This window comes from Scleropages formosus, chromosome 5 (genome assembly GCF_900964775.1).
Source record: "Scleropages formosus chromosome 5, fSclFor1.1, whole genome shotgun sequence".
In the NCBI taxonomy this organism is placed as follows: Eukaryota; Metazoa; Chordata; class Actinopteri; order Osteoglossiformes; family Osteoglossidae; genus Scleropages; species Scleropages formosus.
Window position 1 is genome coordinate 17,013,357 of NC_041810.1, and position 25,662 is coordinate 17,039,018.

Sequence of the window (25,662 nt, forward strand, 5' to 3'; positions counted from 1 at the left end):
CTCGACAGGGGAGCATCTTTAGTCCCCGCTCCTCTGGAACACCTACTTCAGGAATTAGCTTTCAGCAGAATGGGTTACAAATGAGCCATTAAGCATTCATAATAGGGGTTCGCAAAGGTCAGTGCCGTATTAATAATGTGCCTGGGGAGCGCGTCCTCGGACACAGACGTGCATCGGGCACCTTTCCAAACATCTCATCATTCTTTTCGGGGAGAAAAACAGAACGTTAAAACGGGAAATGGTTTTTGATTTAAAACTGGTTTTGACAAAAGAGATTAATAAATAAATACAACTTTAAATACTTTAAAATCACTTTGAGAGACTACGTATACGGGTAAACCATGTGCTGTGCTTAATTACACTGAGGACAAAGGATGGATTTTTAATGTTTTCAGCAGTTTATTTTTTTAGCAGGGATGATTTTTCTGTCAATTTGTATATTCATTTTTGAATAAGCAACAGTTGCTTACGAAAATGTTTGCGAAAATTTTCTCTTGTTAGATTTAGCATTTAAGTGTAAACCTATACCATACCGCAGGACTTACGCATACCTCCATGATGAAGCGTAGGATTGTAATGAGTGTAGGTGTTTTTGTGTAAGGATTGACACACTCCCACGCCGGCTCAATACTGCTTGTCTCATACAAGACAAACTGTCCACAGAAGAGGACTGCACTGCATGTTTGTGTCTTTAGTTGCCTTTGTCTCCTGACAAGTGTGTCGATCCGTCAGCTTGATAAGCATATCTGTGCGATGGCACCTGGATACCAGGGAGCGGCTGACAGCCTTGCAGGAGAGTGCCGGACGGGGCGGCCCGCAAAGGGAAATTGATTTAGCAGTATGCGGACAGGCGAGGAGACAGGCGCAACTCGGGGCTCTTTGCATCCTGCGTCACCTGCTCGCCCACTAAACGCGGCTCCTCCATCTCTGTCACCACCAAGCCTGCATCCCGGCACTAAATCGATGGCAAAATGGGACGAGTAGGGGGTGGAGATTTTTCCGACAGCTCAGGGGACCAGAACAGGGGGTGGGACAGCATGGGGGGGGGGGGGGGGTGAAGTGGGCTTGATTGACAGGTCCGAGGAAGTCTGGAGCAGGGGTGCTGGCAAATAGAGTGGTAGCCGGTGGTGGTCCGGGGGTCTCGGGGCAGACGGCATCTTCTGGCGGCCAGGGAGAGCCAAATGTCAGCACGGATGCTGCTGGCAGTTGCACAGGACACAGATCTGACACTGACTCTTTTTCCACCCTCCTCCTCTCTCTGTGCCCCCCACCCCACAGCGGCGTGGGCTTGGCTCGGGCCCACTACGAGAAGCAGCCCCCCTCCAACCTGCGCAAGTCCAACTTCTTCCACTTTGTACTGGCGCTGTACGACCGGCAGGGGCAGCCCGTCGAGATCGAACGCACCTCCTACGTGGACTTCGTGGAGAAGGACAAAGTAAGGCTGGACGTGTGATGCGGGTGGCTGGGTTGCAGCAAGAGTGCAGGGAATGGTTGTGTGTGTCTGAATGTCTCTGTGTGTTTGTGTTGAGAAAGGGGGCATGGTCAAGACTACATAGCTCCTGGTCTCTCACACACACACACACACACACATACACACACTAATGGCACACAGCATGTTTTGTATTAATTCACAACAGAATGACTTTTCTCATGATCATGATGTTTTCTTGTAAAATTTTCAAAATATACTTTCATCATAAATATACAATAAATAATGTAAAATAAATAACAGCAACCTTTTCATTCTTATTAAAAGTCTTCAGAGTTTTGATCCTTCCATTTCCATTCTTCTGTTTAACTAAATTAGGGAATTTGAACTGAAATATCATGTGCAGCAGTGCAGCCCTGCAAGTGTCAGAGTTTTAATTACCTTTCAAAAAGTTCCTCAAAATTATTTGGTGAATATGAGTGGAAAAAAAACACATTTCATTACATGTAATGCAAAGTGAAGTTTGAGTTATTCTACATAAATCTGGTAAAAACAGTAAAATTAATTGTCCTTTATGGAATTAAATTGTCATAGTGACACATGTTCTTACTAAAGAAATATATATTTTATTTAAACAGTTTGCATCGTAAAACATGGAAAAGACTTTTATGCATTTTATACTGTATTGCAGTACATTTCAAATTCTTACAATGTATCAATTAAACAAAAAAATACACACGCACACGTATGTGTGTATACATGTGTATGTATCATTGCAGTTACAATGTAAATTTTAGCCTTAGTGAGCATTTCTTTTAGTAAGAGTGTAAGATGACTTAATTTAGGTTTTATCTGGTTATCTTTAGTGGCAAAGGCCTTATTAATGTGAGAGAAAAGAACCTTCACATCCTGCCCTGCCATCAGCCCCTGTGTTGGGTGCATTTCTTCATAATGACTCAAGGTGGCGCTACACAGCCCACGGCCTGAACTCCAATAGCCAAGAGGTCATACCTGGTCATCAGCAGATACCCAGGGCTTCAAATTCAGCTTGGTTCAACGTTGAATATACATTGTTCACAGCTATAATTCTGTGAAGAATTAAGTTGGCACTTATTGACTTACACAGTAGCTGTTGTGTTATTATCAGCTGTAAATGAAGCTTTTAATGTAGAATTGTATGTTTATTAAAAATAGCCTTTACAGTTATTTTGGACTGTGCACACACCATCAAGGGGTGTGTGTCGGGGAAGGTATGTGTTACTCGAGAGCACGATTCCAGAAGTTTTTGAGCAGCTCCCTCAGTTCGAGTTCGGGTGACGACTCATATTTTCACTGCTTACTTAGTGAAAATATCATAAGAAAGAGAAGCAAATGAACAATTTGACTTTTATCATAATGTAATAGCAGCTGTGACAGATGGATTGCCTATCACGAAATGCACTTTTGTTCACCCTGAACTGTACATCGCTTTGGAGAGAAGCGTCTTCCAAGTGCGTAAATGTAAACGTAATACAGAGAAAACCTCTAAGACACATAATTCACGTGCACTAGATGTGATTTAGCATTTCATTCATAACTGTAGGAAAAGCTGAACAAGCACAAGATATTAATTTCCATGCGTTGCTTTTGTGGACCGCGGTTTGTTTACCTGTTTGGAGGAGCTCAGGAGCTGCGTCAGTGAGAGGTCACGTGTGGACAACTTTGCCCGAGGTGGGGCGGGACGTTGGCCAGCTGGCACAGTCACAGCGCCTGCTAGTTCACCTCCACCCCGACCTCCACGCCCCCTTCCACCTCGCCTTGGGGGGGCTGGGGGGAATGGGGGTGCTCTGCCAGGGTAAAGCGGAGAACTTGGCACAGCCCTCCGGAGAGGAGGACCAGAAAGAGAGGGTGGAGAGCGATGCAGGAGTGCTCTCTGGTACGCACTGAAGGATGCAGTGAGATTCAGCACCAACCCCCCCCCCCCCCCCCCATTGTGAGTCTCCTCCACCTTATTGATCAGGGACACGGTGATAGCACTAGGTCTTCAACGTCGATCTGTCCCCAATAAGAGAAACTGGTGTGGGTTTAATTAGCTTTTACATTTATTTGCTTAGCAGAGAGTTTTTCGGTACACTGACTTACAAGCTGCTTACAATTATTTATCCATTTATACAGCTGGGTAATTTTTACTGTATCAGTTCAGAGTAAGTACCATAGTCAGGAATGCTGCAGCAGAAGGTAGGATTCAAACCTGGGTCCTTTGAGTCCAAAGGCAGAAACTGTAACCACTACGCCACCTGCTGTCTCCATTTTATTAGTTTGCATTATGTTCATGCAAATATAAATTTGTTCCCTTTATATTTTACTGTCTTTTATAACAGTAGCTTGTTTGGCTAAACAGGGAAAGGAGTAGAAAACTGAATTTCCACAGCTGATCTCAGTATGCAAGACAAACCTGAAACAACTCAACAGTACCTTGTTACCTATTTGATTTGAAAAATTTAAAAAAATAATATGCTACACAATGCAAAGGCTGAATATTATTTATGCATAACAGCAAAATTATGTTCTACTGCAAGCAAAATTTTTCACTTTGCAAATGCAGTTGTTGAAAATGAAAATGTTGAGGAAAATTTTTGTATCAGAGGTATTTTACGCTGGGAATCAGAGAAACCATAACTATATGAAGCGTGAGTGTCTAAACAGAGTGCATCATCACGCCTTACTTCTAATGGCCTCATGTAATTGAGCAGAATTGACTTGTCAGCATCCATGGATTTTAGCGGAGGCATCAGTGCCAATAACCCAGCCGACTACAAAGCGCTGTCTTTTTCAGTGCCGCTTAGTTAAAAAAGAACTGACAGTGCATTGGATGCACACATACCCCCTTCAGCTGCTTTAAGCTTCCTGAATTTCCATACAAAACCATGCCTTTATCAATAATATTTTTTTGTGGAAAATATATCCGGAGATGGCAAATAACGCCAACAGAGCTACAACTGGATTACAAACACAAAAGTTTCTCATTGATTTTCAGAAAACAGACCACCATTTAAAAGAAGGGTGCAGATAAAAAAATAATTGTGGGATACTTCTTTATGGAATTGTAATGGACATAGTTTATCTTATTTACATCAGTAATTGGCAATACGTAGTATTATTCTAGTCATTTACAGCATAACTTCAAATTATTTTGGCAGTACTGTTATAATCATTATTATGATGATTATGATATTCCTGGAGAGAAGAGAAACCACAAAAGAAAACAGTTGTCATTTTTTGCTTGAAAAATAGCTTCACTGTTGAAGTTCTAGAGACAGCCAAAAGCAATATGTGTCTTCAAATAAGTTAGATTTTGCCGTGTTTAAAATATTTTTTGATATGCACACATAAAAAAAAACTCAAAGATCTACATTTTTGGAATTCTCAGATTTTTGTCGGCTTCAGGATAAAGTTTTTTTTTTTAAACTGTCCTTTCCAGTTAATTTCCTCCTTGCGGTTGAAGGAATCCATGGCAAGGACCGGGCTGCAGTGAAACTCAAGTACCGCAGGGGGTGAACCCCCCTTACTTTTGACCCGGCCTCTGTGCTGTCTCCTACGAGCCCCTGACAAGCTCGCTCGCAGCTCTTAATCTTAGTCCCCCAGGGTCCGAGGTCCAGGATTAGGACAGGAGGTCCAGCATCTGCTGGGATTAAGAGCATGAGTGCAGCTGGGTGGGAACATGTTGGGCCACTGCCAGGACCCAGGCGACTGGGCCAGCAGAGGACAAGCGACCGCCAGCAATTTCCCACGATGCTCTGAACACTGTGTCTTGGTTCTTAATGATGACATGACAATGCAGAGGATTTGGTACAGGGTTGGTGGTGGAGCTCTGGAATGCATGTAGTCCTAAAAGTTATTTTACTTTTCTTGTTTGCCAGGAGTACAACGGCGAGAAGACCAACAATGGGATCCATTACAGGCTACAGCTCCTCTACAGTAACGGTAAGGCCGACCAAGATCCTCTTGGTGAAGGGGTGGAAACCACCGCGAACAGAAAAAAAGACCAATGCAATAAAGAACCAATAATCCTCTTCACTCTAACTGGATTTTAAACGCAAAAATCCAACAATCCGTGTAAATTCCATATCCCTGCTGGGAAAAGGCACTGGAGTTCAAAAAGTAACTTAAATGAAAATGGAAAAAAAAAACCTACATATGTAGATATTCATACCACACAAATTCCATCTGAACGTGTATTAGAAAAAGATTTGGTTTTCAAGTCAGGATTTCTGAAGTGTCATTATCCATCCAACCCCAGGTCTACAGTGCAGCCACATGGTGTCTGGTCTATGATATTTGTCTAGACAGGTGCACCTACCAAAATATATTCTCATATTTATTCAGTTAGCAGATGCTTTTCTTGAAAGCAATATAAAATGATGATTAACTAGACTGGTACTTTTATCCAAGGTGGTTTGCAAGTGCTAGAGACTCTACACTACATTCTACAGTCATTCACATGTTTGTACGGTAGAACAATGTAATACACATTCAAGAAATGTAGGCGTCAGTTCAATTCAGTTACAACATCAGAACACATGTCTTTGGACTTTGGGAGGAAACTTAAACAAACAGGTAAACAATACAATAAAAAATTAAACATAAAAATGCTGAAAAGATTCCCTGACCAGTTAGAAACTCTTACACTTACTGTACCTGTCACAAAATGAGACAAAATGACAGTGGTAGCCTAAAGATGACCTGAAATTCAGATTTAAAGCCTTGGGATCTAAACATATTCCAGTAGGTTCCTTTCTGGTTCCTGATTACTGTTAAGTCCAAGTTAACTTCCTATTAACTTCCTGTTTCTTTCCCATTAGCTTCCTGTTAACTTTTCACTCACTTCCTTTGAACTCCTTGCTAGCTTCCTTGTAGCTATTCGAGAGCCAGTCCCCAGCCTTGATATTCTCACTGCAGCCTTTTGTGTCTCAGTTCAGCTGTGTTTAAAGCGCTAATGGAGAACGGCAAAAGCGATTGATTCTTAATTCGTTGTTAAATTTTAATATCTTGCTATCCTAAAGGGAGAGGAGATGGAGGCCTCCGAGTGGGGTGGGAGCTCCGAGTTTCAAGCAGGGATGCCATAAATAATAAACAGCAAAGACGAGACTTGTTTGTTTTTGCTGGGGGGTTAACAGAAGAGCTTAGCCTGCATGACAAGTGTTACAGAAAACATAAATGTACTGTGGGGACACAAATCACAAATAATAACAGGATGCCTTCTAGCATATGCCTCACGAAACCTGTCCTCTTCCGAAGGGGTTGTAAGAGTCGGAATTCTTGTTTAATTTCTAAATAGTTAATTACACCTGAAACTCTAACCTTAACCTAAACAAACTGTTGTTCTTCTGGTGTAATGTGAAATTAACCTAAACCAGTTAACAGAGATAAAATGTTTGGTGTTTCAGTGCTTGTGTATAGCGATTTTCTTTAAATTAATTTTGATTTAAATCAGCTTTTCCTTTCTGGTGTCATTCATTACCGTTTGTTTTTTACTTTTTTCCAGGTATCAGGACAGAACAGGACCTGTATGTGCGATTGATAGACTCCATGACCAAACAGGTGCAGATGCTCTCAGTTGCTACTTAGCTATTCGTTAGCCGTTAAATTGGAAGTTTTGCTGCTTCATTGCTTTATTCAGAGGTACTTACTTAGACAAATGCCTCCAGTGAAACACACTGACGGAGATGCGATTGATTTTGCATGCTTGAAAAACATTGCCTTTTTATTTTTATGCAACACATTTGTGCCACCATATATTTTCAGTTCAACCAAGAAGTGTTTTAATCTTAAACATACAGATGAAAACTGTACAGGGGTATTACAGGAGTGAGGGACTTATAGTGACAGGATTCTGTCTGAGAGCTTTACAGTGAGCACCCCCAAGGCAGACCGCCCCATCGTTCTTCCTGGCTCCATGTCGGCCAGTCAGTGATGGTTTGGACACCTGCTGTTGAATTTAGCGAGACTAATCAATAGCCCTTAATGTCGCCTCTGGGGCAACACTCTGGGGACTCAGATGCCTACAATAATAACAACGACAGAGCTGCAGCAGACCTGCACTCAAATCTGACCCCCTGATAGTGTCTCCCCTGGCCACGTGTAGGCACGACCACAAGTACCTAGACGCTATACAATACCTGCCAAAAAGACCAGTATCAGTGAATGTTTCAGATTCCAATGTCCCAGAAGGACAAAGCGATCTGGCCTTTCACCCCTGCTGGTCTGCAAACTCAGGCATTACAGCATACATACTCTGGAATGGTGACTAAACTGAATACATTTCAACTTTTCATTCTTTTGCCTTTATTACTTGGAAATATCTATGTAAATTATGTCTATCTAGATATCTGTGTAGAACATGTCCATATCTTGGACATGTCTCTGTAGAGATATTCAGGATCAGATGAAGATTTTGTCCTGGGAATTTTGTGTTATTTATTTCTGTTTATTGGCAGTGAATTATTACTGCTATTGACTCTAAGGGCATATAGTTATGTGACCTTTAGTCTCCTAGTTCTTCTTCATGGGCTGCTCGTGTTTATGACATGGAGACCCCACCCAGTGGTCGAACCCAGGGCGAGGACTCCCAGCTGGGTCTCAGCATGGCTCCTAGTTTTGCAGGAGCAGACAGGAGAGCAGGTGCACCAAGTGCTCTCTGATTACCCCTCTCAGAGAGTGGGAGGGGGGCTCAGAAAATCAGGGCCCTTTCAGACTGGTGGTATGTGGTGAGAGCTTCATCCCTCTTTCCTCTTTGTTTCCGTGCTACTAAGCAGGTTCAGACGACAATAGTTACAGGACAACAAGACCGTTTTTTTCGGGCTACAGCACCATTGGCGAACAAAGTCCTGTTGCCACATTGCACACACTTACTGCCAAGTGTACACTTTTCCTGTGAAGGTCAGGTCCATCTGTGGCACATGCTCACATCCTTGACGGATACAGCTGTTATTTATATATAAATATCGACCAATCCCCTCCAACTTCCCACCCCCTCCAGCAATACTGGAAGTTGTTAATAAAGAAGAGAGGCCTTCACGGCAGGGCGATCAATAATGCAAAAGTGGTTGTTATCCTAAAAGTATTGGCCCTCTGGGTATCTGGTCTGCTCTGGATGACCAAATGACCATTAAGAAGGATAGAGTAAGGGGTGAGACAGGGCTTTGCTAACCTCCATTCACTCTGATATCACTCAAGGTACAGAAGAGAGGTGTCTTCCTTCTCCCTGTTGATGTGCAGTTATCATTGCTCACCTGAGTGAAGGCTTGGTAATGGATCTTAATAAGTTGGTGCCTCTTAAGGGTCTTGTATGATATGATGGCGCTCCGAAGGCCCAGGCTAAGAAGAGCATGGCCTTTGCTACAGGGGTCTTCAGTCAACTTTACGACTGAGACGGAAAAAGCATTGTTGGATTTCCATGCAAGATCCAACCACCTAGCCACCTTACTAAGACATGGGCATTTCACTCAAGTGCAGGTTATGTGCAGAACAACTCTGACTTGTGCCTTTGTGTTGTCTCATTCCAGCCCATCCTGTATGAAGGGCAGGACAAGAACCCAGAAATGTGCCGTGTTCTTCTCACACATGAGATCATGTGCAGGTGAGTCTTGCCCCAGTTACTGCTACCAAATTGTCATCAGGCTATAAAAAGGTTTTTGACATATCTTAAACAGAGGCAACAAGGGCAACAAGTTCTTAATATAAAACCTATATCTGAAGCAAATATACTGTAAGTGTAATCATGATGTATTAGTTTTATGGATTTAGTGGAGGAGGCCATATATGTAGCTGCTGCAGTCTCATCCAATTTCCTTCAGGAACAAATAAGTTTATCTTTCTATCAATCTATCTACCCTCAAAGCTTTGTTCCCTTAATACTGTTCATCTGGGCAACAAAAGCACCAATCGCAGAGTGCCACTGCATCCACTGCCCTCCTTGGATCCAGTCAGAGAGCTCTGTATGGGTGCTGCCACAGATGACACTTTGATTGGGAAAGCAAAGCATTTTTCGCACTGTTAGCAACCATGCATTGGTGCGGGCAAGACCCATGCCGTGCAATTATCTGCTCCCTATTTACGTGCTTGCTTGGGGGGTGGGTGCAATTCCATTAAAAATGCTTGGGAAGACAGCTGGGGGTCTGTCTGCTGCAGCACCCACCTACCCACCCTCCTGTACAAAGAGTGTGCAGGACACGGCTTTGGTTTAATCTCATTTGGGTTTGCTCCTCACTCCTTATGCTCAATGTTTTCACAAAGATGTTAGGGAGACATTATCTGTCAACTGGGGTTGGAAGTCATGGGCCTTACCAGGGGGTCACGTCAAAGGTCCGCTCCACTCATGGTACAACAGCGGAGGGCAGATATCACTGAGTGGGTGTCTTTCCAATGCTCAGAGTCCCAGTAGCAAGAATAGTTACGGACACATTGTGCATATTGTCTAGTTATTTCACAGTATTTACAGTATTACGTTTTATGTGACATTTTGAGGTGTCTGTTGTTTTAAGAAGTATTTAAATAGCACTAATTTCTGTGATCTTGATAATTATTTATTTGTAGCCTGTCACTAGATGATTGATCGTGATTGTTAATGACTTTGCCCCGATGAATGGCCGGTTTCCATGTGCTAATGAGAAGAAGATGAGAGGGGCTAAAGTGTTGGCGGTGAAGTTTGTCTTCATCTCGGGCCTGGAGGCTGCTGGAACCCAGCTCAGTAGGGCGGTCCACTTACCGAAGCCAGTTCGTGTTCCCAGTTCGCATTCCCGGTCTGCTGTCCACATGGGCGTGTCCTGGCTGTGAAGCCCTGTGTGCCTTGCCTGCAAGTCTGAGGCCACCAACATGTGATGACTCTGCTTGGATGGTGGTGGGTTTGACAATGAGATGTGACTTTTCACAGCCCTCAACATTGTGTGGGGGCCATTGCACATGCAGCCCCGTTGGGAATTTGTGCTGCTGTACCCTCCCGTCACAGTTTGTCCTTGTGACAGCCGGTTGGCATAGAGCGGTGGGGCGGGCGCTGCAGGCGAAGGTGGCATGGTTTGTGGAGGCTGACTGCCAGGCTGGCCAAGGGCGCACTGAGAGAGACTGCCATCGGCTGGCGCATACAGCCAAAGCGCAGCACTGCATCTCATTAGCTCTGGCCGAGGCCTCCGAGTGGGAGGATTTGGTAATTACAGCTCTCGTGCTCCCAAAACAAGCTTTACTTTCAAATCCGTCTTTGCTCCTCACCAGCCCTCATGAATCAAGGAGCTGTCTCTGTTACTTGCCTTTTTTGAGTTTCCTTGGTCATTTCCAAGGTGTTCTGAAGCAATGCCCAGATGGCAGTTACCTCAAGCATTCTCACTGGTCTGTATACCAAACTAGGGAGGAACCCTTGGATAACAACATCCAAAAGCTTCTCAGACGATCACAAAACAGGTCAAAATCACCATATTCAGTGCTGGAGGCTCTTCTTTATTTGCACATTTTTGCAGACATCAGAGAGGAATCTTTGGCCCGTCTGCAGCAGACACACACAACTGAGGACCCAAGGCCTGCCCATGGCTCTCAGACCGTGGCAACAGAACATCTGCCTGTTGCTTGAGACTGCTTTAAAGTGTGTGTTTGCCATCATTAGCTGGCCGGGTGTTAGCCTGGCCGGCCCGGGGGTAATGCCATTAGGAGGGCATTATGGACGCACAGTCAAGACTTGTTTTCATGTTTGAGGGGCCCCAGGATCCCCAGGGGCCCCAGGCGGGCTCCTAGGGTCCTGTTTGTTTATGACACCCTCTCTCGCTGTTTGAGAAGGCTGTCACTACAGCCACATGGCAGGGCTTCCAATGCTAATTGGTCTCCTGGAACCTCTGCTAATGGTCCTCGTGGTCGGGGGAATACATTATTGTCGCTTGATCTATGGCAACGGTCACCCACCCATGGACAGGAAGGAAAACAAAACAATACCTGGCTCCTTTTTGTGAGAGATTAAACAATGTTTTAAATGAGGTTTATAGTTTTAATCACGTGTTTTGGAATTTCTGCTGAAAGGAAGGTGCCAGAGTGCCAGTTTTACTGATTCAAACAAAACATAAAAAACAATGCTTGGATCGGAATCATTGATAATCAAGACATTCTGTGAACTGTGTAATGCATGATAAAGCAATGCATTTTATCATCTTTTCAAGAAAATATTTGCTAAGCGACATAATAATTCTGTTGGAATAATTAATGTAATCTGATGGAAAATGGAGCACTGATATGTTAATTTAAAACAAAATATTATTTTCCTAATATTTATTTTTATACTTAATATTTTCAACAGATTCATGCCACGATATACACTGGAAGAAAACTAGTGTGAGAAGAGAACCTAACTGATAAGCAAAGAGTTTCAAGCGTTCCCTATATTCTTTTATATTCCTCAAAACTCGAGGGAACAGGGCAACAAGTAATATGATGGTTAGAGTCACCACTTTGTACTCCGAAGACTTGGGGTCTAGGTTTCAATTCCACCTCCTGCTGCAGCTCCCTTGATTCAGGTGCTTACGCTGCATTGACACTGTCACTCCCCGACTCCCACACAACTCTAAGACACCTGTGGCTGATCAAGGAAAAGGGGTATAAAGGGCTGCACCGAACACAGTGGCTCGCAGAACCTCAGCTCAACCTACCTAGCTTCGCGCTCGAGTTCCTCCGTGTCCCTGTTTCCGTGTCTGTCTGCTTTGTGCCTTCGTCTCCCTGGTTTCCCCAACCCACGGCTTGTTTCCTGACTACGCCTTTTGGATTCTCCCTGAAACGACGTTCGTTCCTAGTTAAATTTCTGCATGTTTACTGACCACGAGTCTTCGCCTGTCCCTTGAATAAAACTGGCGCACCTGCAATTGGGTCTGTCGCCTCTCTGCTGGTTGGCGAATATGGCAGACAGAATAAAAATAACATTTACCCAGCCTGCTTACCCATGTAAATGGGCAAATTGTTATATGTAACTTATCATTGTAAGCAGCTTTAGATAAAAGTCTCTGCTAAATGAAAAATTTTTTATTTTTAGGAGAAAATATCCAAAAGAATGTATGAGAGGCATACATTCATTAGCAAAAGAAGTTATTATGGTTACAATAAAAAGAGTCCTGGTGACTGAGGCAAGGGGACGAATGCTGCAAAGTTACATTGACAGGTAACTGGTGGATCTGCTACTCTTCCTGATTTAGGAGCGGAGAAGAGAACATTTCAGTCACAATGAGATGTGTAGATAGCCTGTTGGTAGGCGATGTTCTAAGGGGGGCAGACAGCAGAGCAAGGCATTATGGATGGATGAGGAAATGCCGGTTGGTTCATGCTGTGTTAAGCATGACAGAGTTCTATGGTGGCCCAGTGAATGGTACATTCTCCTTATCACTCTTCTTCACCCTTGAGCCATGTACAGGCAGACTCCGCAAGGAAGTGATGGCATCGGGGGTTTGGCGCTGAGATGCTGAGAGCAGCTTGTGTCCTGAGCAAATTCCAACACAGTCACTGACTTTGGGTGGTATGTGCGTATGATGAAAAATTGAGCGTGCGTGCGCATGAGTGTGTGTGGGAGCGTGTGGCCGCATGCCGCCACACGCACAGCAGGCTGGGATCCGTGCTCTGGGCCAGGCGGCTGCTGGCTCGCTGAGTGACCTTGGCCAGACGCAGACCAGCTGGACCGCTGGGCGCTGCGAGAGAGGAAGCAGCGTGGCGGCCGGGCCGCACAATGGCACGCTGGAACGCTGGGACGCCGGAGCATTCTCACATCGTTGCTGACACGTTATGCGTGTTCTGGGTTGCTGGGCAGGAAGTGGCCTTTGCTCTGCATCATGCAGGAAACAGCAGAGTCACTGAATGACTACATCTGCCTGTAGTGCAGGAGTGGGAGCACAAAATCACAACTTTATTTTAAATTTAATCGTTCAGTTCCAGCACCTATCGAAAAATGTACGCGCTAAAAATAAACCGCAGAATGTCAGAAGGTAATATAGTGGGAGAGCTGCTGCCTTGCTCTCTAAGGATGTGGGTTTGAATCCCACCTCCTCTGCTCTAGCCATCATCAAGTTACTTACTCTAAAACATTCCAGTAAAACATACACAGCTGTATAAACTGGTGAATCATTATCAGCAGCTTAATTTTGTAAGGTGACTTGGAGGAAAGTGTCAGTAAAAGAAATGTAAATGTCAAAGATTTCAGCAGTGCTTTCAAACATAGACTTTCTGTCAATTCTCTCTGCAACGCAGTATTTTGGTTGTTTACTTTAAGCATGTGGCACAAACACGGAGGACGTGTTTGGCGGGTGAGGATTTGTCTTTATTTACACGTGCGGCACGTCAGTGAACGGGGGAACTCTGCACAGGCCAGGAATGCTCTCTCGTTTTTGTGCCGTTATGTGCTCCTGGTGCGGTGCCTCGAGACTTCAGGGTCTGGGGTTGTGTTTCCTCAGGCTCTTGGGTCTGGTGTCCATCTGGAACTCCTGAGTCGGTCTCTAATACTGTTTGGGAAGACTGGGTTAAGTAGAGCTGATTATTACCGACATGTTGGGTAAAATCACTCCTCTTCACCATCCCCTTCTTCCCTAGCCTGGGCGTGCCACAATACAGCATAGTGTGATGTAAATGATACTACTGAAGAGTGCACAGCATTCATACTGTATTTATCTTGTTTTGCTCTTTCCTGGCTGTGAGTTCCATCACACTGCCAGATGCTCTGACACGTGTGACTGACATGTGTCCTGTTTGCATTTCAGCCGGTGCTGTGACAAGAAGAGCTGTGGAAACAGGAACGAGACCCCATCCGACCCGGTCATCATTGACAGGTAGGCCACCTGGAATCAGACACGTATGCTCACAGTGACCTGGCTGCTGTCACCCAACCACAGCCATGGTGAACCAGGTGCTTTCCTTTGGTGTAAACAGCCACACTCTGTTTCATTCTCCCAAATCGTGATCCTACTGACTCAAGATGGATGAAACTGAACTTGTTCTGTATTTTATAAGTGTGAATTTATGCAAAGTGTTGATCCATAACATAACATAGTTGTAAGTATATATGAAATTTCTTTCTTCATTACCCCTTTTCACTCATTGTAAGCCTGTCTGTAACATACTGTATAACAGCAAGTCAATGTAATAATTAGCAAAGGTCATTAGTGTTCAATACACAGAACTGTGTATAATTTTCAAACAGTGCTAAAATGTTCAGAATATTACAATCACATATGATTTTAGAATTACGCAAAGGTGTGAACTAGCTACATTTCTATTTGTTTTTATTTTTGGCTTACCAAATAGGTGCATAAATAAGACTGAGAAGGACTGTTGTCTTTATCCAAGGCAACTGCACTTTGCAACAGGTGGTACCTCCAAAAACCCAACTTGAAAATGGACCTAAATGAAGTGTTCATTCAAAACTCACCAAGCAGCGCTAAAGTGAAATTAGGTGAAAATATGGAGGAAATGAGCGATTACTTTCGCAGGGAAACAATTAGCGCTGCTGCTAAGGCTTTGTTAGCAAACATAATGTGTGAGCCCAGGCCAAATTGATAAGACTCATTTTCAACCATTTTTTTTGCCATTTCCTGCTGTTTTAGGGAAGCCTAAAACATTCGAAGTGTGTCCCAGGTTTCTCTGAAAATAGCAAGTGGCTCACTGCAGAAAATCAGGCTACTGTGACTGTTCGCTAAATTGAAACCTGAACAAGGAAAGTGCCCTGTCGATAAAACTGTCAATGAAATACTGTGGAAGGGACATCTGCTTTGTTAGCTCTTTATGAGATTGTGAGTGAAACATCGCTATGGCGATTTGGGGATTAGGGTATTATTACATTAAGCTTAGATTTATGAATGTAAATGTTGTGCCATAGGTTAACACACACCACTGGAGATTAGCATGAGGCTACTTGTCTTGCTGTATCTTGTTGAGCCTTGCCAACACTGACATAATTTTTATTTGTACTGGGTTGTGTTTTCATATTTATGAAGAGGTAAATCTCATTGCCAAAGTTTTGCCCTAGGAAGGGAAAACAGTACAGATGAGTCTTTATGGTACCAAAAAAGCTACACCTGGACAATAATAACATTTAAATATTGTACAGGATTTCTGATCATGCCCAGAAAGGATGAAACAACAACACCAGTCCTTTACTTTTAGCGTTTACTGGAAGCTGAAAAGAACAGAAAAAAACAGGGTTTCTTACAGACTGGCCCTTGCCTCACATTGTTCTCTCTGTCTCTTGACAGTCTAAATGGTAACTGAGAGAAAGCTGCATCCCATGGGAAGTCCCTCAAACAAAAATGGGGGTTTATGTCTCAAAAGAAAAACTTAAATAATCCGGTGCAATTAATCAAACAGCTAAAAAAAGAAAAAGATTTTTCTTTTCATTATAACACGTATAATACTAAACATTATTAAAATACACAAAGAAAAAACATAAACGGTGGATCCCCATTTCCCTGGTAAATGCATTATTTCTAGGTTTGCATGCAGAAAACTTCTTGTTTCTGGTAAAATTTACGAAAATGCCCCAACTCACTCTATGACAATGTCTATATATTCATAGAAGCAAGTTTTGAATAAGCAGCATTGGAGACATGTGTAAAGGTAAATAAAGGCAAAGCGGTGAAATGCCAATTGCAAAAAATGTCTTACTGGACTGTAGATTTATTTGGTCATGAGACCAGACCCGCGAAACAGCAAAGGCTGCTGGGACTTTCTGCAGCAGGTGCCGGACAGAGGCACAGCCTTTTCCACACCCCTCTGTCCACGCCCCTGCTGTTTTCGCTTTCATTTGGCCACTGTTGGCTGGGTTGGGGCACATCATCCTCTTCCAGAAGGACAGTGGCCCCCTGGTACGCGGGGGTCATTATAAAATCCATGTTGGCTCGTTCACTTCGCCTTGGACAGTATCCAGGATGCAGGAGAGTGAGAGCTGATGACCCTCCCTCTGCCTCCTCTCACAGCCCCCAAAAAAGTTCTCACACCTCACACTACCATGGCACCAATAGGATTTGTGTTATGGACTGGAACCCCAAAGATCGGGTCAGCTTTGAGCTCCTTTTTTTGTTTTTAACGTGCTAATGTACATGTAGGATTCGAAAAGGTTGTGTGGTTGGAGGCTTCTTTTAAATACTGGCACTAGATGGAAACGGACAGTCCTCAAAGGCAGTTTATTAATGTAGCCGCTGTCTCTTCAAATCCCAACTAAACTCCAATATATTTCTTAATTCCTAGTACATTGTCTGAATCAACCAATTGCAACCTAAATGGCAGATTCTATACTTTCAGAAGCATATATGACAAATTTTTGTTAATATTAATTCAGTTATTCAAATCATTCAAACAAATTTTGCAAGTCGAATATCCTAACAAAAATGCCTTATTGAGAAGACAATGGAAGAATAACAGCAAACTTCTTCTCATTCTGTAATGTGAGTAATCATTGTTCTCCAGAAAACAGGAATATAGGCAATACCATAGCAAAGTCAGGGTACCTGATGTGTTAACTGCCATAGATGACATGTTAAAGCGTGCATCATTCAAATACATTTTTGTCAGGATTTCAGACATGGGATCTGAATTTTTGATGCTCTGCTGCAGGGTCTGAGAGTTTGTTTTATCAATGTTAAATTCAGATTCTGCTTCTTTTCACCCTTTCTTGCCCTTTGTTGCACCCCTCCCATCCCAATATGGGGTTGCGGGGTCGCAATATATTTCTTGCATCTGGTTAGAGAGCAACATAGTACTACACCCCCACCCCCCGTAGTCTCACCCGCAGTCATTTGAACGCGCTCGGTGGGATCTGTGATTTAGGGCTGGGTTGTCCATACGACGGCATCTTAGCTCCCTATTAGGAGGGGTGGTATTTATGAGCGCGCAACCCCCCCGGCTCCTTAAACCAACAGATAAATCAGGCCGGCGGAGGAGGTTGGCGGCAGCCCCGATGCAAATTATGACCGTCACTTGTCTCAGTAAAGCGGCTAATGACCGGAATTCATCGCCCCGCTCGCCGACATGGTTTCCAATGAAGCGCTGCTTTATAAATCAGTGCCCCTGCTTCACCGTGCACCCCCGCAACCCACCTCCTCCACCCCTGCCAGGCTCTGTCTCCCTCTCCTGATGCCCCTGCTCCTTTGGCTGCAGGCACGCAGCTATTTCCTTGATACTGTAATGCCTTGCATCCCTCCTGTTGATTGTTACGCGCCCATTGATATTGATTTAGGGTTCTGTGAAGTCGTGCAGCGATGGGCCTTAACAGCCACTGTAAAGTATGCAACTGTGTAAACTAAGATCCTCTTTGAAAAGTGTGTGCAATTAAGGCCTTAAGCGAGTGCTGAGAAGCAGGGCATGAGGGACGAGGCTGAGGAAATGACTTTGGGCGTCCGCCGATTTGCCGGCACACTGCGGCGAGCTCTGGACCCCCGCCGTTGCGTCCCACTTAGTGGTTCATTCTGACCCTCAGAAGGGTAGGTGTTACAAATAGCGACGTGGACCGCATCATTTAAGAATTAGCATGAGAAATTGGATGTTGGCAGTAGAAGATGGGTTGAAAGTGTGTGCACATGCGTGTGTATGTGGTAGATGTGCTCAAACTGAACCTCCCGCCCACATAAACCACCAGGGTACTCCCATAAAGGTCTCCCCCTATTCAGGTTGGAATTCTGCCGAGGCAAGCGGAATACGACAATGGCCTTGGTGACATATTACTAGCTGGGGTTTAAAACAGGTGTTATTACAAGCTAATATTGCAATTAGATCGCCCAGCGAGCTTCCCGCCGGGGCCATAAATTTACCACGACTGTCAGGCCTTAACAGGGGCCCTTGTCTAATTGCCCGATACAGACCTGCTCCCCCATCCTCTCCCACCCGCTTTAATGCTGGCCTGGACGAGGTCCCTTTTTCAAACCAAGAAGATTTTCCATTCTGAAGCCATTTGTCGGCTGTGAATTGTTGGGGTGGGGGGGCAGATTTCTGTGGGTTGATGGGGGGTTGCAGTGATGGCTCTGTCATTCCCTGCCCTCCTCCCCTTCCTCTGTTCTCCCTTATCTAATGGCCCTATAGGCAGTCCATCACCCACACTGCCTCTGCTTACGGCTCACTCTGTTAGCGCATTGCCCGGGTCACCGAGGGATGAGGGGGGACGCGTGCATAGGTGGGGGTGGGGCTACTGATGGCTATGACATCGAGTGAAACCACACCAGACAAACCAGTGGATATAATGACACTGTCGTGAATTCTGTCACTAATCTGAGTTTATAAGAGCGATCAAAACACTATCCCTCAGGGCAGGATATGAATGTACTCATAAAAACCTTACAGCCCTTGGAGATATATGTGACTGTGATGTCGTGTGTGTGAGAGCATGAGAGATAGAGATTGAAAGAACTGGGGCAGGGTGGGTGGGCTATGATTGAGGTGGTCGTGCTTGGTTAGGGTTAAACTGGAGACGAGAGATGGGGGTCGTAAGGCTAGTAAGCTCCCTGGACCCTTACCAGCAATACAACCTATTGATCGGCAGGCCAGCACATTGGAGCCGGCTAGATTAAGAGTATAGATTTGCAATAAAAGCAGGACATTACTCAGCAGCCCAGTTAAAATGAAAAAAAAGATGAGCTCCTGGAAGTGAGTCAGGGTGGGGGGCGGGGTTAGCAACTGTTGGGGGTTAGGGTTGCCCGAAATCGTTGGGAATGTCATATAATATGAGATGGAGAGAGTTACACCACGGCCAGATTTGGGATAAACCATAGGGACATTTACTGTGCAGATCAACTCTGGGGGACCAATGTGTATAAATATGTGTAGTGTAAGAAGCATGGTTTGCAGGAAGTGTTTTAAACTTGAGTTAGATCATTATATTTTCGTAGGTTGTGTGTTAGTCGGATCCACGTTAGTGATTTTATGCTAGTCAGTTGTATATAAATGAGCTGGAGGTTAACAGGTTCCAGGTTTCTTGTCTGGATACTTGTGGCTTGCAGATTAACAGGTCGCATGCTAACAAGACTACCAAGTTGTGCTAATATTGCAGTATTATACACTGACTGTTGCCTACTGGCAAGCTCACTGCGGGTGATGGAGATATCCCAGCTTGTGTTGTGCGGTTTCCTCCCACCACTCCTTTGGGGGTGGAACAGCGAATGGGGTGCGGTGTCCAGTTACAGGTTCCAAACCAACAATGCAGAGCTGCAGCTTCTCCAAGAAAGAACACCTTTGCAGCCTCAGCCCTCATTGCTCCTGTATCAAATGATCGCCTTTGGGCCAGGATGTATGAGTAAATATGGATATATGTTGAACTCATTTCTTATTACCACCACCATTAGAACTGTGATACTGTATGTTAAATATAAATTGGATGGTGTAAATTGCTTTCTGGGGTGGGAATTTAATTTTCCTCCTTAGCTGTTTGGCCTTAGCTTAGAAAAAAATGGCAAGTTTTTTTTTGTTATTTGCATATTAGTTGTTATTTGTATGAAATTCAGTCCACACATGAAATTAAAAAGTTAAGCAAAGGAAATTGTTAGGGCTGTGAAATCTCTACATGTCTATTTAAGTACGTTTATAAGTGAAATTGTTATCTGCTGAGCACTAAACAAATTTTTAAACTAATTTTGGACATGGAGCATAATATATTTTTATTTTGGTTCGGTAACCTTTCTTAATGCTTGTTAGCATACTTCAGTAAAGCAGATCAATGGCAAGAAGATACAATAAAGCTCAGATGGTTCATACACAAGTGAATTGTGTCTAATTTAGCCACTAATTAATGAGTTTTACATCAACTAATTAGAATAATTAGAGAAATAAAATACTTAAATGAAACACACTTCAGGATATTGACCAAATGCAGTTATTAACTAAGTATAGAACATAAAACTGAAGTTGGAGATGCTTTATTGGGATTTAGTGTTTTTATTTCGGTGGGGTTGAAGGATTCCAAATGAGTAGTTTTTCAATTAGCTGCAGAGAATACAATGGTCGAGATTTTCACACAATATGGGATGCATACATGGTCTTGGGTGTTTTTTGAAGAGGTTATTCTGCTGTGTGTTTCTCACATAGTTGGGGTGGGGATTTATTAACGGGAGGCTCCTTGGTGACTTGAGCCTAAGAACAGGTCAACATATGTTGGCTTGGAGAAGGAACTTCCGCTGGGCACCAAGGCCTTAGGAGCAGAGGTAATCTGGGGGGGTGTGAGCATTGACTCTGAGCACTGAGTCCAACCTTGAGGTGGTTTACTCTGAGATTCAACAGAAGTGCCTCTCGCTCAGAATTTGAGGAAAAACAGTAATTTTCTTTTCAAGTGGTGCATCAGTTGCCTTCATCTCTTCACAATTGTTTCTGGAATGTGAAAATGCTGCTGATCAGGTTCTGGATAAGTTTTTTTCTGGGATGTTCATCATGCTCACTGATCCCTCTATTTGGGTTGTCTATGGAAGACATGGCTAGCATGACCAGCCCCTCCCCTTCTTCCTTTCCGTGAGAGAAAAGTTATTGATCCACACTGGCGATCCTGCTGTCAACATATTGCAAACTCCTACAGTGTTCAAAGAGTGTGTGCTGGGTGCGGTGTAATCCTTCGCAGTAAACAAGAGGCCCAAGCGTCCTCTACCCCCCACACCCTGACTGACCCCCCGCCCAGCTGTCTCATGCTGCGACTGACATGGAAGGGCATCGCCCTGCAAAAGCCCATCTCCTCCCTGATCCCTAGGAAGCCCTGAATTCAGCATCGTGGCACCTTGCATCTCTGATTGCAAACCCCCTGTCCCCCTGTTCTGGCCCCCTCCCATCATCATCCCTCCTTCTTGCCTCAATCATGCTGAGGTACTGCACAAATTAAGAATTCCAAGATAATCTTAATCAAGAGTGCATGCGGCACGGCTAATTGCAGCGAGCCGCCAACATGCCCAAACCCGTCTGATGGGCACGGATGTTGACTCTTCTTGCTGATGATATTTACGCCTTTTAGGCTGAAATTTGGAGGCCCAGAAGGTTCTGCACAGCTCTGAATTTCATAACACTAGAGGGTGGGACTGTGAATTATGGCCTTATTGCCACTGGCTGCAGGCACCTTTACTTTCTCAATAGGAGAAATTAGCTCAGTTCAGACAATCTCTAGGGAGCTAATTGTGTTGTTAAAAAATACCTTTCTGCACCTGTCACCCATATCCACTGAAGAAGAGATACTAAGATACTTCATAAATGACATTGACTGATCCTTCACCTCCCATCCCTTGCATCTTCCTTGTGTATTTTGAGGAATGCCGGAGATGCTCCATATCAGCTGCAGAGCTCCAACACGGCCCAACAACAGTAGGATCATCGTGTATCATATCTCTGGGTCTATTTTTTACATTCATGAGTTTAGGTGATGTCACACACTTTGGCCAGTGCCAGTTTTTCTCATGAAAGTCCTCTGGGTATCACACTTACATGTGCAGACTTACACTAACACACACACACACACACACACACACACACATACAAGATAGGATGACATGCCTGGGCTGGCCAGGATTGAGACAAGGAGATAAGAGTGGAGAAGTGGGGATGTAGACTGGGGGGGGGGAGACAAAGAAAGAAGAGCAGATTAAGAGAGTATTGATTTTTATATAAAGACCCTGCAATACGATATGAGGAATGGCATAGGAGACTGTGCAGGAGGGAGGTCCAGGCCTCGGTTACATCACCCAAATCAATTAGGTCAGATCTGCGTCCATCGGAGGCTGGACCGAGGAGTAGGCCACGCAGCTGGGGCCGAAAGTGGCTCCTTCACCAGAGATAACAAGGAGGGAAACCATAATGGTGGCTTTTAGCTCTTTATTGCCTGGGCATTTCCTCCCCTCCTCTTCGTTATTGGGCTGTAAAAAAAAATGCTTCTGCTGATTCTCCTCGCAAGGTCGAGATTAACCTTCATGTCTCTGCCAGCTTATGCTCAGTGTCAATTTACTGTTAAAACGTTTTCAAAAACAGGATCGCCTGAATCATGGATGAGGTCATGCTGGACGTTTCAGATCACCGTGACTGATGTGTGACGGATGTGTGGCTCTGCTGCACGGAAAAAAAGAAAGGATGGGCAGGAGAAACTTACCGTTTTCTTTACATTTACCTGTATTCACATAGGGGGGCGCAGTGGGTTGTCCCGGGTCCTGCTCTCCAGGGGGTCTGGTGTTCGAGTCCTCCTTGGGGTGCCTTGTGACAGACTGGCGTCCTGTCCTGGGTGTGTCCCCTCCCCCTCCAGCCTTACGCCCTGTGTTGCTGGGTTAGGCTCCGGCTCCCCGCGACCCCGAATGGGACAAGAGGTTCAGACAATGTGTGTGTGTGTGTGTGTATTCACATAGCAGGCACTTTTCTCCAGGTCAGCTTACAGTATATTCATTTTCATACATTTAACATATTTAAGTTTAATACATAATATTGTTATTTTAACCCTCTCCAGGCAGATGTTGCTAATTAGCATCGGCTGTTACATATTTTTCCTACTTCCTACTTTGTCCCTGAGAGGGTTAAAAGTGTTTGAAATATATATATATATATGTATATACACACACATTTTTTCTTTTTTTTTTTTTACATACAATGCAATGCAAGAGTCAAAAACTTTTAGGGAATCAAGAGGGAAATGTGAGATACTTCTTGAATAGTGAGAGGGATTCAGCAGTTCTGAAGGACAGAGGGAGCTCATTCCACCACATCTGAGAACCTTCATGCTTTTCATTTTTGATGTCTTGTGTGTGAAGTCACCAAGCAGCTATAGGTGGAGAGCAGGGAATTAGTGGGTTGTTGCTTCTCACAAAAAAGCAAGTTAGCAAAGTATTGACTGAAAGATTTCTTTTCATTTTTGACTTTCAAAATTCAGTGTCCTGTTGCAGTTCATTAGCAGTTCTGTCTGCAGCAGCAGAGGGGGAATAAACACACACAGGCCTTTTTATTTGGCCTCTGGAGGTGTTTTTTGTTTATCTATTGTGCTGCTTTGCAGACCACACAAATGCCACTTGGGCTGGTGCATTATCTATATTTGATGCCCGGGTTGCTGTAAGAGGAGAACAAGACCCTATGGCATTCACTGGCCCGTCTTAGAAATACACACACACACGCACGCACGTGCTCACACTCACATACACACAGAGCCATGCACACATATACACACCCAAACTGTGTCTCCTCGTCTACATTTTTATCCCCCTCCTCACAAGCATACACACACAGGGACGCGCACACACACAACGCAAATCAATACCAATTTATAATTCAGGATTGCAGGAGTTTGGGTTTTAGGGCAGGCTAGCTTCCAGCCTTCATAAATATTACAGTGATATTGACTGGGTCCGAATGAATTGGAGACTTTTTTTCTCCTCTTCCCCTTTTCTTGTTTCTGGGTGCTGAGCAATAAAGTCTGGATTTATTTATTCCCTTTGAGTTTCAGATGAGAAGCCTAACTGGATACAAATTTGATCCCTGGAATGAAATAAACCAGATAATAGCTGGTTGAGTAAAGGGGCTGTTGCAGATCTGCGCAGTGCTGGCTGCTGTTTGCCTGAGTGGGAACGATGCTCCCGACGCGGCAGCTCCTCCCACAGGACCCCACCATCACTACACCCCCCAGCCTGGGTGGTCTGCATGGATGTGCACGATAAGTGCAAACACGATTTATAGCCACTGGGACAGCCATAGTTCCGTAACAAGTGTGCTCAGTGCTGTTATCATGGTTGTACTGTTTTAGGATCAAACCTGTCCTGGTTTTAGAATAGCCCATAAAGAAAGGACCAATGCTGTGGTGGAAGGGTACAGGAAATGTCAGGGTGGAAGGGTGTATGAAGGATTTTTTTAGGTTTTTTATAGAGAAAGTTCTGTATGGAGAATTCTTTAATAAATTCACTTGCACACTAACTACCTGCCGATAACTGCTTATCCTAAGGCAGGGTCATAGAGGTCCAGAGCCTATCTTGAATCAAGGCCGTTTTATCAAGTTAGGGCACCCTGGACGGGATGCCAGGCCATTGCAGTAAGTAAAAGCTTATACAGTTTATACTTTACATTTGTATTTCTATTTACGTTTATTCGTTTGGCAGACACCCCCACAACAAAGAGAGATTTCTTTATGAGCTGTTAGGAATTCATTTCATCATTAGCCATGGAGAGGACAGAGTTGGAAAATGAAGGTTAAGGTCTGCTGGTGGTGTCCATTGGAAGTGGTGTGTACGTGCAAAAACACACACACACACACACACACACACACACACACACATACACACACACACACACAAACTCACACAAACTCTCTCATAGCACTCTCTGGCTCGCTCGCTCCCCTTTCCCCTTGACCTACTCCCCTTTTCCTTTCCAGCCTTCACCTTCCTTTGGGAAATTTCTGATTGAAAGGAAATCAATCACGTCATAAACCGCTGTCAAAAAATGCCCAAAAAACGCCTGGTCCCTGGAGAGTGGGATCCACGAATGGAGGGAGGGAATAAAGGCTGACGAAGGCCCAGAAGGCCGAGTTCTTTTACTGTCATGCGCGTGTTTTATTGGAGGAGTTGGTCGAACTGGTCTGGTGGAACCTAATGTAAGACTGACTACATGTTGCACAGCCAAACTTTTATAGACTCGCATACATTACATGTTACATCTGGCTTGGCAGCCTTGACCGAGGAAGTCAGATGTGAGTTTAAAGGCAGCGTTGCCATACCGGTTCTGACGGGAGCAGCAGAAAGAAGAGCTCTGAGCTGGGAGATGAAGTCCGTCGGAGATGAACTGTGTTCTGTTCCTTTTAAATCCCATCTTCTGCACTCTTATGATATGAGTGGAGATGTTTCTGCTGACTTACTGGAGAACATCCATGGTGTGACCATGGACATGCATGCACATGCACATGTGTGCGCACACTCTGATGGAGGGGAACCAGAAGGTATTCGGGAGGTCAGCGCAGAGCGGGAGGTGTGTGTCTGTATGGTTGGGTGATGGATCCTCTCAAGAAGTCGATACCGACTTCATCAACAGCCCGATTTAATCCCTGCATCGGGGACCGGGATGCCAGACTAATTGGGCCGTAGATTTAAGAGGAGGAAAGACAACTCCACCATTGCCTCAAATTCCCCAACCTCAATTTACGCATAATAATGAACACTCCTCAGACCTTGAAACTACTCTTTATATTATTCCACTGATTTGATCAGTTATCATCAAGGAGCTGCACACATTATTTGAAGTCCTGTTTATATAACATGTAGTTTCTTGCTAACAGC

The 25,662-nt window shown here is 44.3% G+C and overlaps 1 protein-coding gene across 4 annotated transcripts in view; it reads left to right on the forward strand.

Moving 5' to 3' along the window:
- The window catches only part of LOC108930915 (transcription factor COE3), a 99,078-nt gene that overhangs the window by 13,322 nt on the left and 60,094 nt on the right, over positions 1-25,662 (forward strand). For 3 of the 4 annotated variants that reach the window (XM_029252292.1, XM_018746402.2, XM_018746403.2), the window contains 5 exons: positions 1,279-1,435; positions 5,329-5,392; positions 6,954-7,009; positions 8,974-9,047; positions 14,176-14,244. In XM_029252292.1, the coding sequence (XP_029108125.1) occupies positions 1,279-1,435; positions 5,329-5,392; positions 6,954-7,009; positions 8,974-9,047; positions 14,176-14,244 (420 nt within the window). Of the gene's footprint in view, positions 1-1,278; positions 1,436-5,328; positions 5,393-6,647; positions 6,712-6,953; positions 7,010-8,973; positions 9,048-14,175; positions 14,245-25,662 lie in introns of those variants that run through there. The other variant, XM_018746404.2, reaches the window with a different exon arrangement.